The sequence below is a fragment of the Chiloscyllium plagiosum genome, chromosome 12, assembly GCF_004010195.1.
Source record: "Chiloscyllium plagiosum isolate BGI_BamShark_2017 chromosome 12, ASM401019v2, whole genome shotgun sequence".
NCBI classification, from domain to species: domain Eukaryota; kingdom Metazoa; phylum Chordata; class Chondrichthyes; order Orectolobiformes; family Hemiscylliidae; genus Chiloscyllium; species Chiloscyllium plagiosum.
Genome location: NC_057721.1, coordinates 48,751,440 through 48,768,419, shown reverse-complemented (window position 1 = coordinate 48,768,419; position 16,980 = coordinate 48,751,440). Strand labels below are relative to the sequence as shown.

Genomic DNA, 16,980 nt, shown 5'->3' with positions numbered 1-16,980 from the left:
TATGTTTGAAGCCTACCACAAGACCAGAGACAATGGGTAAGAGCGCCCGTGTAGTCCTTTTTTAATAAAATCTCTAACTTGAAAAAAACGAGAGATCCCTGTTAGATAGCTTGTATTTCCGTGCTAACTGATCAAAGGATGTCATTGTGTCTCCCTCAAGTAAATCACCCAAGCAAGACACACCCCTAGCTACCCGTTTGAATCCTGAATCTATCATCCCCGGTTGAAAACCCGGCATACCCACTATAGGTGTAAAAGAAGCTGTTTTATCAATATTGCCTTCCCTCTGCCGAATTGCCCTCCCTGCTTTAGCAGTACTGATAACTATTGGGTTATGGCAATATCCCCTAACTGTCCTCATTTTGACCAGAAACAGCAAGGCTAGTAAGGGGGCACCTTGCCTGGGAGGCTTCGATATCTAACCATATTGAAAGAGGGTCCCCACAGGCCCAATCATTCACATAGGATAAAAGTGAGCTTAGTAGGTCCACTACTCCCAATCTGTGAGGCAGCTGCAGTTTAGCTATTTTATTGAGGAGCTGCTTACGATGCTAAATAAAAGAGCTGAACCAGCCGTTCAGTCTCCTGAATGTTTGCTTATTGAAAATCGGGGGAGCATCCCTACAGGATATAGCAAATAGGGAAGAATATTCATCTAAATAAGCGCTATTCGACCTAACCACGAGACCAGAAGTGCCTCCCACCTTTGAAGGATTTGTTTGATTTTGTCAAATAATTGAACAAAATTAGCTTTGAAAAACTGATCCAGAACTGGAGTAATGAATATGCCCAAATACACAAACCCCCCTGTGACCACTTAAATGGGAATCGATATTTGCCTTCAAGACCTAACACATTCGTAAGACCACCCATAGGTATAGCCTCTGATTTTGCAAGATTAATCTTGTACCCCAAAAAGGCACCAAACACGTAGATGCATTGTATCAGAGTGGAAAGGCACCCAATCCTGACAGACTTCCCAGTGAATTCTATGAGGAATTTATAAACAGGCCCGATGCTTGATGTGTTTAAAGACTCATACAGCCATGATTGTCTCCCGTCATCTCTGAGAGAGGCCAATAATTTGCTTATTCTTAAAAAAGGGAAGGTCACAGAGGACTGTGCTAGAAACTGCTGGATTTGACAAAAAAAATTAGGACATCGTCCGCATACAACAAAATCTTATGTAATTTTGACCCCTATTCTGGAGCTGATATATTAGGATCCCCACGAATGGCCTCAGTCAATGGTTCAATCACCAATGTAAAAAACAGTGGCGAAAGGGGATAGCTCTGACAGCTGCCCCTAAAAATGGTAAAATTGCTTAAACGTACCCCATTGGTGATGATTGCAGTGAGAGGGTCACTGCAGGGAACCTTTACCCATCTTACAAAAACTTTGCCCAAACCAAATCGCTCCAGAGTAGAGAAAAGGATGGCTATTCAACTCAGTCAATTCCGTTCTATGCATCTAGAGAAATCACCAATCCCTGTATTGACTGTTGTTGACACGCTTGAATTACATTAAGCAGACTCCTAACATTATTGGAGGATCTGCAGCCCTTTATGAAGCCTGTCTGATCCTCTTTAACAATAGAAGGTAACACAGTCTCCAGCCTTAATGCGAGAGCCTTAGGAGAGGATTTTAAAGTCCACATTTAAGAATGAAATGGGCCTGTACGAAGCACAGTCCTCTGTGACCTTCCCTTTTTTAAGAATAAGCATAATATTGACCTCTCTCAGACTTGGCGGAAGACAATCATGGCTGTATGAGTCATTAAACATATTAAGCATCGGGCCTGTTTATAAATTCCTCATAGAATTCACTGGGAAGTCTGTCAGGACCGGGTGCCTTTCCACTCTGAAGCTGCTTCACAGCTTCCTGCACCTCTTGCTCTGATAAGGGGATATTGAGAAAGGACTCTTGTTCAATGGTCATGCCCAGAAGCTCCAGATCCTTAAAATAAATTCCATTTTGGCGCACCCCTCCTCACAACCCTCAGATTGGTATAACTTACAGTACAATCTCTGGAATGCCACATTAATCTTTTTGGAGTCACATGTTAGGTTCCCAGACCCTTCCTTATTCACCGTAATGGCTTGTGGGGCACTCCTTTTCCTGGCGAGATACGCCAAGTATTTGCCTGGCCTGCCACCATGCTCATATAATCTTTGCTTTGTAAAAGTAAGCTCCTTCTTTGCTGTCTGCATCAGCATGGAATTCAGTGCTGACCACAGCACCGTAATCCTCTGTAGCTTGACCAACGAGGGCCTTCAATGAAAGCCCTCTTGGTCTGCCTTCAACTGTGCTTCAAGGAGACGTTTCTGCTCACCCTTCTGCCACTTCCGACTGGCGGAATAGGAAATAACTAACCCCCTGGCATAGGCTCTGGCAGTTTCCCAAACGACAGATGGGCTACTAACCAAGCCTGAATTAATGTCTAGGAACGCCCAAAATTCCCTAGAGAAATACTCCACAAACTTATTATCCTTGAGGATAAAGGGATCCATTCGTCAGTGCCTCGAACCCACATCCTTAACCTTAACCAACAGGTACACTGGAGCGTGATCAGAGATGGTAAAATGACCAATTGTACAAGATGCCACCAAGTCCAGGGTTGCCACAGAGGTCAGAAAAAAAAATCCTGGTGTGACATGTGTGCAGACTGGAAAAAAACGTAAAATCCCTGCCTGTAGGGTGGAACGCCTCCAGACGTCCACCAACCCTAACTCCACATACAGAACCACTAATTGTTTAGTTTGTGGAATCCATGAGACAGTTAAAATCTCCCCCTATAATGATATACTGGGACTTGAGATTGATCAATTTAGAAAACGCATCTCCCAAAAATTTGAGGGGACGAGCTGGAGGGCAATAAACATTTAAAACAACATATTCTTACCCATTTATCAGGAATTTAAAAAATACAAACCTCCCGTGTGTGTATTTAACACACTCTAGTAACTTAAATGGGAGATTCCTCCTAACCAATATAGCCACTCCCTTTTTTCTGGTATTAAATGATGAAAAGTAAACTCAATCAAACCCATTCTGCTGTAAGTTCAGGTGCTCCCTATCTTCCAAGTGTGTCCCCTGTAACAAAGCAATATCCACCTTCTCCTTTCTAAGACTCAAAAATACCTTCTTCCTCTTAATTGGTGAGTGACTTCCCTTGATATTCCAGGTACACCATTTAATCAAGTCATTAGCCATAACCTTCTGCAGTAACATTTAAATTCCAGAGAGAAGGAACTCGAACCACAAATCACTGAGTTTTAGTGTCATATGACCCATCGAACATAAAAATTCTATAAATTAAAACCACTACATTTAACAAACCTCAAAACTATCAAAGATTAAAAATAGCAAAAACCAAAAACAAGCCAACATATAAAGCGCCAACAACGCTGAATAGGGGAATTCACCCTCTGCCTAAAGGGGGCAACTACCCATCCAAACTGCCCATAAGTAGGCATTTAGCCATCCCAACCGTTTTCCCCCTCCTAGCTAGAGCCGCACCACAAACACAAGCAGAAAAGAAAGTAAATAACCATGTGGGCGGCACGGTGGCACAGTGGTTAGCACTGCTGCCTCACAGTGCTAGAGACCCGGGTTCAATTCCCGCCTCAGGCGACTGACTGTGTGGAGTTTGCACGTTCTCCCCGTGTCTGCGTGGGTTTCTTCCGGGTGCTCCGGTTTCCTCCCACAGTCCAAAGATGTGCAGGTCAGGTGAATTGGCCATGCTAAATTGCCCGTAGTGTTAGGTAGGGGGTAAATGTAGGGGTATGGGTGGGTTGCGCTTCGGCGGGGCGGTGTGGACTTGTTGGGCCGAAGGGCCTGTTTCCACATTGTAAGTAATCTAATCTAATCTAAACCATGGAATAGCAATATGAATAAAGAATTTTTTTAAAGAAAAAAGGGGTAAATACCCCACCCATTCTCTGGTATAACTTAACTCAGAAATTGAAAGTACACTTCTCAACCGCCACCAAACATAGCTTAAACCAAAATATTATCAATTGAAAAAAAAGTAGGAAAAGAAAACTCCAACCGGACTTCCTCTGTCTTCTAAAAAAAAACAAAGACATGCGCAAACAACACTATTTGTACATACTAAATTGTTCAGATTAGGTTAATTTGTCCACAAAGTCTCTTGCCTTCTCTGACTTGTCAAAGAGGTGTATAGATCCATCTAAGGTGATCTGAAGCACCGCCAGATACCTCAGAGTACTGAATCCCAAGCTCCCTCAGTTGTCTCTTGACACCGTCATAGGATTTTCTTTTCTGGATCACTGCTGCTGAGAAGTCCTGGAAGAACATGATCTTAGAGCCCTCGTAAATTAGGGCCTTCGGATCCTTCCCCTGGATTCTAGAAACTTCCATGATTCTCTCATTATCTCTGTAGTGATGGAACTGCACCAGGAGAGGATGAGGACGTTGACCCAGAACTGATCTCTGCGCTGTGACCCGGTGATCCCTCTCAATCTTCAAGCCTCTCGAGCCAGCCTCCAAGTTAAGGAATTTCAGCAGCCAGTCCTCAATAAATTTCACAGGCTGCTCACCTTTCTTTCCCTCAGGCATTCCGATGATCCGAATATTCTTTCTCTTGCCCGTTATCGAGATCATCCACTCAGTCACAGAAATTACGGACCTGCATCTCCAGGGCTTGGATCCTATCCTTGGAGGAACTGGCATCAGCTTCCACCATTGTGACTCTGTGTTCAACCTCATCTGTCCTTTTTTCTAGGTCTCTCAGCTGCTGATCATGCTTCTACAGCATGATAGAGATTAGGGCTAGCTTCTCTTCTATCTGCTTACCCAACATCTCTCGGGATTTCGCGAGCTCCTTCACCAGGGCCTGGTAAGTAATCAATCAGAGGAACCTGCAGGCTGGGCTGTGGGCCCGGCCTTGGACGCTCCTCCTCCCTTCTGCGGCTTCTCTGGATGGCAAAACATAGGTATGTCAATTTTTCACAATTTCCTGGGACTCCACGACCTTTCTAGAGTCCCAGAATTTCATAATGGTCCAGGTTGGCGGGTTAGAAATTTGACCTGCTTGTGCTGCAGTGCTGAGCTCTGCAACGCGATCCTCCTAGATCGCCACCATCTTGGATCCCCCCATTAGATTTTAAGTACTTTTGACTATGGACGAAAATGGAAAATGTACTGTTTTAAGACCAAGAACTGTGGAAGGAATTGCTACACTTGTAAAAAACAAGTTACTGAAACTGATTGTGTCTGGGGTTTATACTGCTGTCATGTTCAAGCAATGGGTCGATATTTGTGGACAGTCCAGCACCAGGTTTCTATACAGACTGAGATTTGGCCTATAAGAAGTAGCTGATTGGCTTGCGCAATTGTGACCTGTTGTCGAGTCTGAAAGTCACAGCGTGACATCAACTCTCTGATTTGTTTCTGGGCAGCTGAACAGCTGGTACAGAATGAAGCCTTAAATATGCTAGAAAAGCAGCTTATGTGTGTGTCTCTTTTCCTTTTTTGCAGTAAAGTATCTGAAGTCTGAAGAAATCCAGTTATGTTCTTCCACCAGTTTCAGTAACCTTTTGCTTTTAATCAGTAACTAAGAGACTTGTAGTTAGTGGACCAATTGATCTGTACTTCCTGCAAAGAAGTGAAAGAACCTGGAAAAAAAAAGACTGAAGAACAGAAAGTCCTAGCAAGCAAAAGGAATGTTTTAATGAATTTGTGGATTGGTTTTATTGAACTATGATTTCCAATTATTTCCCTCTATCCATGGAAGTAACGTTTTTATATGTATCTGATGTGTTTCAGGATTTTAAAAAAAGTATATAACAATTATACTTGCACTTCATTGCCCCAGCCATTAGTCTTCATCATCAAAGGTGTGCTGACATCGGGAGGAGGATACTCAATCCAGGTGCTCCTTCCTTCAAGAAGACAGGGCTATGTTGCCAGCTGGAGGAGGAACCACACATAGACTCCTCAGCGTCTCCTCTCAGGACAGTCCAATGATGGCCAAGCCCTCCACCTTCCACTACCACCTGCTCTCTGACCATTGGACATTTGAGTCTCTGGCAAGTAAACCTTCAGCATATCTGGCCAATCCAGACACAAACATCCCTGCGGCCCTCCAACCAAAACTCAAAGGCCAATGGGCTTCATTGGCGAGCAGGATGTCTCCACTCCAGCTGTAGAACTTGGGGCAACACTGAGACATTGTGGAAGGAGAGAAAGAAAATAAAAACTTTTTCAGGTCATACCGATAGCATGTGCGATATTGTATGCTGATATATAAAGTCACATATTTGAATAAACATTGCTGGCTTTACCATAAATCTATGTGCTTGAGTCTTTCGAGCCCTGAATGTGTGCCAGAATGATGCCTAACTTTATGTCCAGACAGGAGGTAATCAACAAATGCGTTGAGAGCCTGCTGCAGCATTTGGAAGCAAGATGAACAAGATGCATACAATGCATTGGGTTCTGCTGGCACCACTGCTCCTCTTGCTCAAACACCCTATGCTTTCCCTGACCTCTGCATGCAAAACATGTTGGTTCTGATTGATATGGTCAGCAATTTCTGGGATATGAAGGTGTACAGCACCCAAGGAGCCAATACATTTAGATCATCAGGGGATAGGGAAACCAAAGTCAGTGTGCTATTCACTGCAGGGTTCTGTGTGTGATGTTGCTGCCCTTGAAGGGCCTCACATTGGTAGGTCTTGTAGCTTCTTCCCTCAAAGGTTGAACCACTTCACTCATCACTACAACTGTGGTTCATTACCATTTTCTTCATATTTTCAAGTTATGATTTCCAATATAATGGAAGGTCACAGTGACTGATTTTTGAGCAGTGGTTTGCAGACTCCCCCTCAATGTGTCAGTGAAGCCCTCATCATCCAGATCTTTTTCGTGATAGCCCACAGGCTCACACTACCCTAAGCCCCTGCAACTGCCATCTTTCTCGCCCAGCCATATGACTTGACCACACTAGGTGTGATCATACACTATCCCCATAGCAGCGGTTCCCTTTGTCCCAACCAATCCTCCTTCTCTTTGTTTCTCTGGATGAACCCAATGGGCTAATTGTGGCCACCCTCTTAAGCAACCTAACCTTAAGTAAACCGGACAAGAAGTGCCCAGCCCTTTGACTGATGTTAACTCATTTGTTCAAATGCATTAGTTCTACTCCCTCAACTGGATACTATGCATCATAAAACTGCCTGTGATGCACTGCCACGACTACACAGGCACAAGCCCCCTGACTATGACCATTCTGCCCAGATACCTGACCATGGCCAATCCCCTGGACTAGTACTGGAGGCTGCCATAGACTTACTGTAGTAGGACACTTGACTCGCGAGTGCTTCCATGGACTTCGTATGGGCTAATCCCCTAAGGCTTTGAGACATGGCTGTGTGCATGCTACACATGCTATGTGCTTGCTATTTAAGCAGGTGTGAGATTGACATAGCAGGGTGCCATACAGAAAGGTGTCCACTCCTTTACTGCTAACTAGCAAGGCAAACTACCTGGTTGTGTGACTGCACTAATAGTTAAGGCAGAGATGCTGTGAGCATGCAGGGAGGCGTTAAGTGAGCAAGCACCAAGAAAGCAAGTGAGTAGCTCTGAGATGGAGCCTAATCCAATTCATGAGTTGGTTGCCTGTCCCTGCATGCAAAGTGCCTCTGCTACAGCTTTTCAATGATAATTGTCAGTGTGGCCTGAAATGTAGGACTGAACTTGATAAGGGGCCCTGCAAAGAGATATCTGGAACCTGTTTTTTCACAGAGGTCGCTAAAAGGATACTGTAGGATACATTTATTTTAAAACCACTTACTGGAAGTTTTAAGCTAAGTAAACAGCTAGGGAGGATAGACTGTTTAACTGCTTGGACTTACTGCAAGTCACATGTCTCTGTGTAGTGCTATCTATCTATACGTGCAGAAGGGCAAGACAGAAAGCCATCTGGAACATATATTTTAGTTTCTATTAATCAAGAATGAATTAGTATTTGGCAAATTAACTCTTTTCTACCCAAGGTTAATCTTGGAAGTGAAATTTTCTTTATTTTTCCTTTAATTGATGGATGTGTGTGTGTGTGTGTGTGCTTGGAGTTATTTTGAAGTGTAAATATTTATATCATCATATTTCAAACCCTGTGTTAATTAGCTTTGCATCTTTATACAATAAGTCTTATTTTGATAATATATTAATAATTTTGATTTTCATTAAAGAAAACTGATGAATCGTTTTATTCCTAACCCAATATAGATAAAATATATGACTGGTCAGGTTGGCAACTGGTAAACATTTAAATATATGTTGAGACCATTGGATTAGTGAGACTAGAGAGCAACTTCAGTTGTAACAACGTAGATTGTACCCTAAGAAATTAACTACTTTATTTTAACAAATGTTGGCAAATTCAGCTTGTCTTACCTTAATAAGGAATAATATGGAGTCCAAAGGGAATGCTGCAGCTAGGTCAATCACAAGCCAGGTTTTGACATATCGCATAGCAATTTCTTTTGGATTCAAGTTCACCACCTGTAGGTAAAGATACCTAATCATGTTGCTATATCCTATTTGGAAAACTAACACATGTAAAGAATCAGTTCTGTGGAACAATGTAAACTTGAAATGTGTTATGATAGCCTGCTAATTAGAATACTGTATAAAATAGCTACCTCTTAATGTAAAGGCATAAGCAAATGTGAAACAAATTCAAAAATTACTTGAAATCTTTAAAAATTATTAAACTGGTGAAAAATATTCATTAATGAAAGCACAAGTATCTATAAATATGACAAAAAGTTTTGAAAAAACTCACACGAATCAGACAAAACTGAAAGAGTTTTGAAAGTCAAGGAATTAGGATGCTGATTTAGGTACGCAGAAAGGTCTCCAACACTTCAACGTATGTTCAACTTGCATGCAAGATTGCCTATTGTGAACCCAGATATTTCCTTATATTTTCTACTTCACAGAAAATTTGGAGCAAATATAGGAAAATAGAGGCTGCATGCTGCTGATTCCCTACCAATAATAGTAGATTCTGATTTTCCTTTATGCAGAATCTGGTTGGCCTCTTGCACCTGTCATTGTTCCACTGACTATATGCAAATGTCATGTACTGATGTCTATTTTCCCTCCTTAGCTACCTGTGGTCTACCTCAAGAAACAAAAATCTAGTTAAAATACAGACACTACATTGAAGACTTTTTGTTGGAATTGTGTATTCGATCCAGATATGTAATTGGAGAATTATTTACAATATTTCTATCTCTTGCTTCCCAGTAGCTTCAGCATTGCTGTTGGTGCTAGGTAAATTATTTCGGATAAAGCACAAGAACAAAGTGATGTTTTTGTAAATGTTTCCAGTTTACTTTTGCTTTACAGAGAAATAAGTGGAAAGATGAAGAATAATAGGAATGAAAGGATCATGAGACACATATGATTCCCATTTGCAAGCACCTGCATCAACTTATTTACGGTCATAGATGGACAAATCTGAATCTGTTACCACACCCAAAGAAACTTAATCTAGTATGAGAACAAACACACCTGAAGAAAATTGCCAAGGAAATAACTTTGCTGGCTTAATAACAAGCCAATATCTGCATAATGCAATAAAACATTTCTTCATAACTTATTCTGTTTGCTTCTTTTCTGTTTAACACATTCACACAATGTTATAGCCTTTTGAATTGTAAAGAGTCAAACAGCCAATGGTATTGCACAAATGCAAGCTGCAACTTACATTTTAAGTTGTTGTCATATGCATTAATTTGATAATTGTGCAGCTAGGGACTGACCTGCTGGAAATATTTCTTGTCTGAAAGTATATGAAGTATTTAAAAGACCTCCAATGCAAGCAAAGAGCACAAGATTGTGAACAGTGCTAGTGAAAGTGAGAATTTCTAAAATAGCACATAAGTATTTCTTTTCAGAGTGTAAGTTGGTGTTTTGGATCTAGGGGGTGTGGTGTTGAAATTTACAGATGATGCAAAATAAATGTAATTAGAATTCTTTAGAATCCTAAAGAAATGAGAAACAAAATGAGCTAAAATGTGCAGCAGGAATTCAATTTCTGTAAGTATGGTGAAACATTTTGATTAAATAGAACAGCAGCAATAATGATATACTGAACAGAGAATAACTTGGTGTTACAAAAAAGCAGAATAATTTTGAGGGGGCAGTAAACAGGGTATTACAGATTAATATGGCTGTAAAATGAAATTCTACATATTATCAAGTCAAAAAAAGGTTAAATGTTATTTATTAACTTACAGAAAACCTTATTCATATTTCAGTATTTTCTAATATTGAGAACCATACTCCAGGATGAATATGAATACTTCAGGAAGTTTATTATGTAGATTCACTGACATTTGTTGCCTTGTGTGAAGAAATAAAAATATGCTATGTGATTTGATAGGAAACAGCAAACAAAACTTCTTATATAGAATTCAGAGGCTGTAAAATTCATTTCCACATTTCCAGGGTTAGTGGTTGAGGTAGAACCTGTATCAATATTCAAGATTAAACTGCACAGATAGATGAGGAAAATTGAGATAGATGGATACAGGAAGAATGCTTATCCAATTTGCTTGCATCATGTGTGAAAGTCAACATAAGCCAGCAGGTTTAAATGCCTATTTCCATGTCATAATATCAATGTATTCAAAGTTTATAAGGCTTTCAGACAACAAATCCTTCTTGCATGATGACATAATATGACATGTGTTAACTTCCAAGTAGGATAGACTGGCCACTGCTTGTCACCATCTTAACTTCTGTGATATTAAGGCTAGTTCTGTAGTAACAAGAAAAGATAGCACATAGTGAACAGAGAGAGAAACACATGTCACTTTGTAATTAACAAAAACTTGAGTATTGCTAAAATAAAAAGACATGCTGCTGAAGCTTCCTGTTTTGCACTAATCAGGACTAATGAAAAAAATACTAAATTTCAGATAATTTACACCACATGATAAGAAGGTCTGATTGGTTGGCAAGTGAAGTTTAATTGTTCAAGGCTTTGTCATAGAGAATGCACTAGAGCACATGTATCCCCAAGTTATTGTTCACATTTAAAAAAATGCAAGTCAACTCTGATTGGCCAAGACCAGCTTTGCATATGAATATATATAGCTTCTAACAAGCATAAGTGAGCCATATTGGAAACCCAACTAACAATCTGAAATTAGTTATTCTCCACTTTGTATGTTTGTTTTTAAATTTCAGCTTAACATACAATCTGAAGTTTATAGAAGATATTACAATTCTGACATAAATCAGAACAACGATTAATTTTCTCTCTCATGTTCTCACATGGCTGTTTAGAAAAACACATTAGTAAGTAAAACTTATGAAATTTATCTCATATTTGTATGTATACAACTCTGAAAGCAATTAAGTAGATTTCCTTAAAAAATGAAAAATATTTTATCATTGGCAAGATACAACTACTACTGAAATATGTTGGGGCTGAAGGCCAGAGTCCAAGACATAGAAGAGTACTGTGAACAAAGGGGAGATGCTGGTGAACTGATAATAGCAATCCAAAGCCCCAATTTTACTATCTTTCTACTCTTTATATGCCTATAGATGACTTTTGGATTCCCTTTTATGTTGGCTGTCAGTCTTTCTCACGCTGTCTCTTTACTGCTCCTATTTCTATTTTCATTTCCCCTCTGAACTTCCTATATTTCACCTGGTTCTCACTTGTGTTATCAACTGCCATAGAAATCTTTTCTGCTTCATTTTACTTGCTATCTATTTTGTTGTACAGAGGCTCCAGCTTTGTCTTATTTCTCCCCTTGTGAAAATGTAGGTCGGCCAGATCCAAACCATCTCCTCTTCAAAATGAGTCAACTGCATAATTTAAGGTATTCTACTGAAGTATGAATAAGATTTTTTTGTAAGTTCATAAATAACATTTAACTTTTTTTTGACTTGATTATATGTAGAATTTCACTTTACAATTTTTATTCCACTGAGCTAGGTCTATTCTCACACCACTGAAATTGACCATCCCCCCTTTTTATATACGCTGAATTGTTACTTGTTCTCTTGCATAATCAACCTAAACCATATGATACTCCAATTACTGTTGCTTAAAAGGTCTTCAATTTAATCCATCTCATTCATCAGAAACAGATCTAGCAATATCTATTTATTCAGTGGAACAGAAACATATGGATCTACAAAATTCCCCTGAGCATACTTCACAAACTTATTCCCCTCTCTGCCAGTTATTAGTGTGTATCAGTGTGTATTAGGACAATACAAGTTTCCATTATTCTTTTTTACATTTTCCTGTAACTTCCATGCAAGTTTGTTCTACTATATTTTTCCACTAATTGGTACCCTAAACAACGCACCTACTTGTATAAAGGTACCTTTAATGCTTCTTAGCTGTGATAAAGGTTTTGTCCTTGACTGTTCTACATCATCCTCTCTCTCCAAAAGTGTAATATTGTTTTTCATCAATACTGCCACCTTTCCTTCTTTCTTCTTTTCACTGTCTTTCATTTATCTGGCAATATTTAGTATACAATCCTATGCTTTTTTTGAGCCAGGTTGGCATTATCGCCATAACATGATATTTCCCACATAAATGCACAAACTGACTTAATTGAGTGAGGGAAGTGGGAGGAAACCAAAAGCCACATGGTAATCTGCAAATTGTAAATCATTGTAGATTGCAGGATGGGATGATGCAGATTATGAGAAGGCAGAATTCGGTCGGAACACAATGACAACCTTTAATGATTTCATCATTGCCACAGAACATGCCTCTGTGATGATTGCTCCAATGGAGTTTGTTTACAAGTCAGAACACAATATAAAGTAGCTGTTTGTAGGTACAGGAAATGCTTGTATAGTGGGTCTTTAAAATTACATCTCTGCATTGAATCATGTTTATAACTACAAGCATTTGTAAATTGGGGACCCCCTCATTACATCTTCTAACCCACGAGGATGAGTATGTGTGACTGTGCCTGTCTCTGCCAGTTAGCTGCTCCTGCTGCTGCAGCCAACTTGTCCTGGAAGAGAGGGATTTATATGTGAATGGCACGAAGTGTCTTAATGATGTGCTTGCTATAATTGAGGAGCTGGTAGTTTGTGCAAGTTGTGTGTTTGCAATGTACAATAATGTTAATTATAAGAGATTGAGGAAACATTTAACAACGATGGTGAATGAAACAGTACATGAAACGAGTAATGCAAATGAGAAGATTCAGTATTTAAATCTCAATTCACTGACTTTGACCACTTTTGTGGTGTTATCAAACATCTTGCAGCACTGCTTGCAGGTCCACAAAGCTACACTACTGTCACTGATCACAATCGCTACTTGTTCTGATTGCCTTCTTAGTATCATCCTGGAGGGTTGACTGCCTTCTAAGAGAAGAGAACTTTCCTCCGATGCAACTGATTCACAAAGCCTTCAGTTCTGTGTTGGGCAATCATAGTGTATGCTCTCTGATCTGTTGCACAGTTTATGTAGATTCTTCCTGTTGTTTCCAATTTTCCACTTCCAGTCGTTGCTGTAGCAGATTGCACCCCTCCTTTAAGATGACACTCTGGTTTTAATAAGTATAGGTTAACATTAAGCTAGCTTTTCACACATTTCTGCCCCCTGGTGACTTGTGCCATCATTCAAAATTATGCTCAGAACTAGACAGCACACTACAATCATTATAAATAGCAGGCAGCACAAGGTTTCTCTTTTGAACAGGCAGGCCAAGCCAACTAAGTCCCATTTTATTCTCCCTTATATGGGTGGAGCTGACGATTTGGGAATGCTGTTTAGGTGTTCTAAACGTGTTATGGACGCATTCCCTAACTTATGGAAGAAGAGGTTTACTGAGCCAAGCATCCACAATGTGTTGCATCATGAAGCGTTCAGAAATCAGGCCCCATGACATAAAAAGCCAGTGCATAATGCACAACTGTACCTTGGGGAACAATTTGAATATTGACCTATTAGTTTGCTGGTTCTGAATTAGAATAAGACAGGAATAGCCAATTAAAACATGATTACAATAGGACAAATACAATTGTGTATAACTCTAATAAACTATTCTGTTCTTGTACTGTGAAACTATTGTCATTTACTGTGTTCTTTATATATATATATATATATATATATATATATTCTTACCTCACGATCTTCACTGAAGAAACCAACACGGAAATTTATAATGATGTCGACAAGATACAATATGTCAGATACAAAACTGAACATTCTCCATGCTATTGTTTTCAAACCTTGATCTTTATCAAAGAAAGTAATTCCAAGAGGTGTAATAATAAGATTGGCAAATGTAAGCGCCAACACATACATGACATAGTAGCTCCTGCGAATGGAAAAGTAATTATGTCACAAAATCATGGCATTCTCAATCAAAATATATAGAATCAAATAAATAAAACCTGAAACAACACTACAGGAGCTGAAAAGCTGAAATAAAAACTGAAAATGTCAGAAATACTCAGAGATCGCCCAGCATTATAGATAAACTGAGTTAATATCTCAAGAGAAATATTAATCTTCTTCAGAATTTAAGAGAAGTAAAAATGTGAAGGGTTTTACATTCTTGAAAGGGAGACTGGAGCAGAAGAACTAAAGGGAAGGACTAAAGTAGAAGACAGGATGTGGAACAAAGGGCAAAGCGAGTGGTAGTCACAGAGTCATAGAGATGCACAGCATGGAAAGACACCCTTTGGTCCAGGCAAACCAGATATTCTAACCTAATCTGGTCCCATTTGTCAACACTTTGCCCACATCCCTCTAAATGCTTCTTATTCATATACCCATCCAGATGAGTTTAAATGCTCTATTTGTACAAGCCTCCACCATTTCCTCTGGCAGCTCATTCCATACAAGCACCACCCTCTGTGTGAAAACATTGCCTCTTAGGTCTCTTTTATATCTTTCCCCTTTCACCCTAAACCTATGCCCTCTAGCTCTAGTTCTGGACTCCCCCACCCCAGGGAAAAGACCTTGTCTGTTTATCCTATCCATGCCCCTCATTTTATAAACCTCTATAATGTTACCCCTCAGCCTCCGACACTCCAGGGAAAGCAGCCCCAGCCTATTCAGCTTCTCCCTGTAGCTCAAATTCTCCAACCCTGTTAACATCCTGTAAGTCTTTTCTGAACCCTTTCAAGTTTCACAACATCGTTCTGACAGGAAGGAGACCAGAATTGCACGCAATATTCCAAAAGTGGCCTAACCCATGTCCTGTACAGCTGCAACATGACCTTCCAACTCTGATATTCAATGCTCTGACCAATAAAGGAAAGCATACCACATGTCTCCTTCACTATCCTATCTACCTGCGACTCTACTTTCAAGGAACTATGAACCTGCACTCCAAGGTCTCTTTGTTCAGCAACACTTCCTCGGACCTTACCTTTAAGTGTATAAGTCCTGCTCTGATTTGCTTTTCCAAAATGCAGCACCTCGCATTCATCTAAGTTAAACTCCATCTGCCACTCCTCAGCCCAGTGGCCCATCTGATCAAGATCCTGATGTACTGAGGTAAACTTCTTCGCTGTCCGTCACACCTCCAATTTTGGTGTCATTCGCAAACTTACTAACTATACTTCCTGTGTTCACTCCAAATCATTTATATAAATGACAAAAAGAAGTGGACCCAGCACCAATCCTTGTGGCACTCCACTGGTCACAGGCCTCCAGTCTGAAAAGCAATCCTCCATGACCACCCTCTGTCTTCTACCTCTGAGCCAGTTCTGTATTCATACAGCTAGTTCTCCCTGTATTTCATGAGATCTAACTTTGCTAACCAGTCTCCCATGAGGAACCTTGTCAACCACCTTACCGAAGTCCATATAGATCACATCTACCGCTCTGCCTTCATTAATCCTCTTTGTTACTTCTTCAAGACCAAAAACCAAAATTCGTGAGACATGATTTCCCGAGCACAAAACCATGCTAACTATCCCTAATCAGTCCTTGCCTTTCCAAATACAAGTAAGTCCTGTCCCTCAGGATTCTCTCCAACAACTTTTTACAAATATATTAAGGACAAAAGGGTAAAGGGGGAGAGACTAGGGTCCCTCAAAGATCAGCAAGGCAGCCTTTGCGTGGAGCCACAGAAAATGGGGGAGATACTAAATGAATATTTTGCAGCAGTATCTACTGTGGAAAAGGATATGGAACATATAGACTGTAGGGAAATAGATGGTAACATCTTGCAAAATGTCCAGATTACAGAGGAGGAAGTGCTGGATGTCTTGAAACGGTTAAATGTGGATAAATTCCCAGGACCTGATCAGGTGTACCCGAGAACTCTGTGGGAAGTTAGAGAAGTGATTGCTGGGCCTCTTGCTGAGATATTTGTATCATCGATAGTCACAGGTGAGGTGCCGGAAGACTGGAGGTTGGCAAACGTGATGCCACTGTTTAAGAAGGGCGATAAAGTCAAGCCAGGGAACTATAGAGCGGTGAGCCTGACCTCAGTGGTGGGCAAGTTGTTGGAGGGAATCCTGAGGAACAGAATGTACGTGTATCTGGAAAGGCAAGAACTGATTAGGAATAATCAACGTGGCTTTGTGTGTGGGAAATCATGTCTCAGAAACTTGATTGAGTTTTTTGAAGAAGTGACAAAGATGATTGATGAGGGCAGAGCAGTAGATGTGATCTATATGGACTTCAGTAAGGCGTTCGGCAAGGTTCCCCATGGGAGACCGATTAGCAAGGTTAGATCTCATGTAATAAAGGAAGAACTAGCCATTTGGATACAGAACTGGCTCAAAGGTAGAAGACAGAGGGTGGTGGTGGAGGGTTGTTTTTCAGACTGGAGGCCTGTGACCAGTGGAATGCCACAAGGATCAATGCTGGGTCCTCTACTTTTTGTCATTTACATCAATGATTTGGATGCGAGCGTAAGAGGAACAGTTAGTAAGTTTGCAGATGACACCAAAATTGGAGGTGTAGTGGACAGCGAAGAGGGTTACCTC

The 16,980-nt window shown here is 40.4% G+C and overlaps 1 protein-coding gene across 1 annotated transcript in view; it reads right to left on the bottom strand.

Moving 5' to 3' along the window:
* The window catches only part of LOC122555226 (potassium/sodium hyperpolarization-activated cyclic nucleotide-gated channel 1-like), a 109,685-nt gene that overhangs the window by 82,878 nt on the left and 9,827 nt on the right, over nt 1-16,980 (bottom strand). Inside the window, exons 2-3 of the mRNA XM_043701001.1 lie at nt 14,156-14,351; nt 8,422-8,529 (exon numbers count right to left, since the gene is read on the bottom strand). Of these exons, the coding sequence (XP_043556936.1) occupies nt 8,422-8,529; nt 14,156-14,351 (304 nt within the window). The remainder of the gene's footprint in view (nt 1-8,421; nt 8,530-14,155; nt 14,352-16,980) is intronic.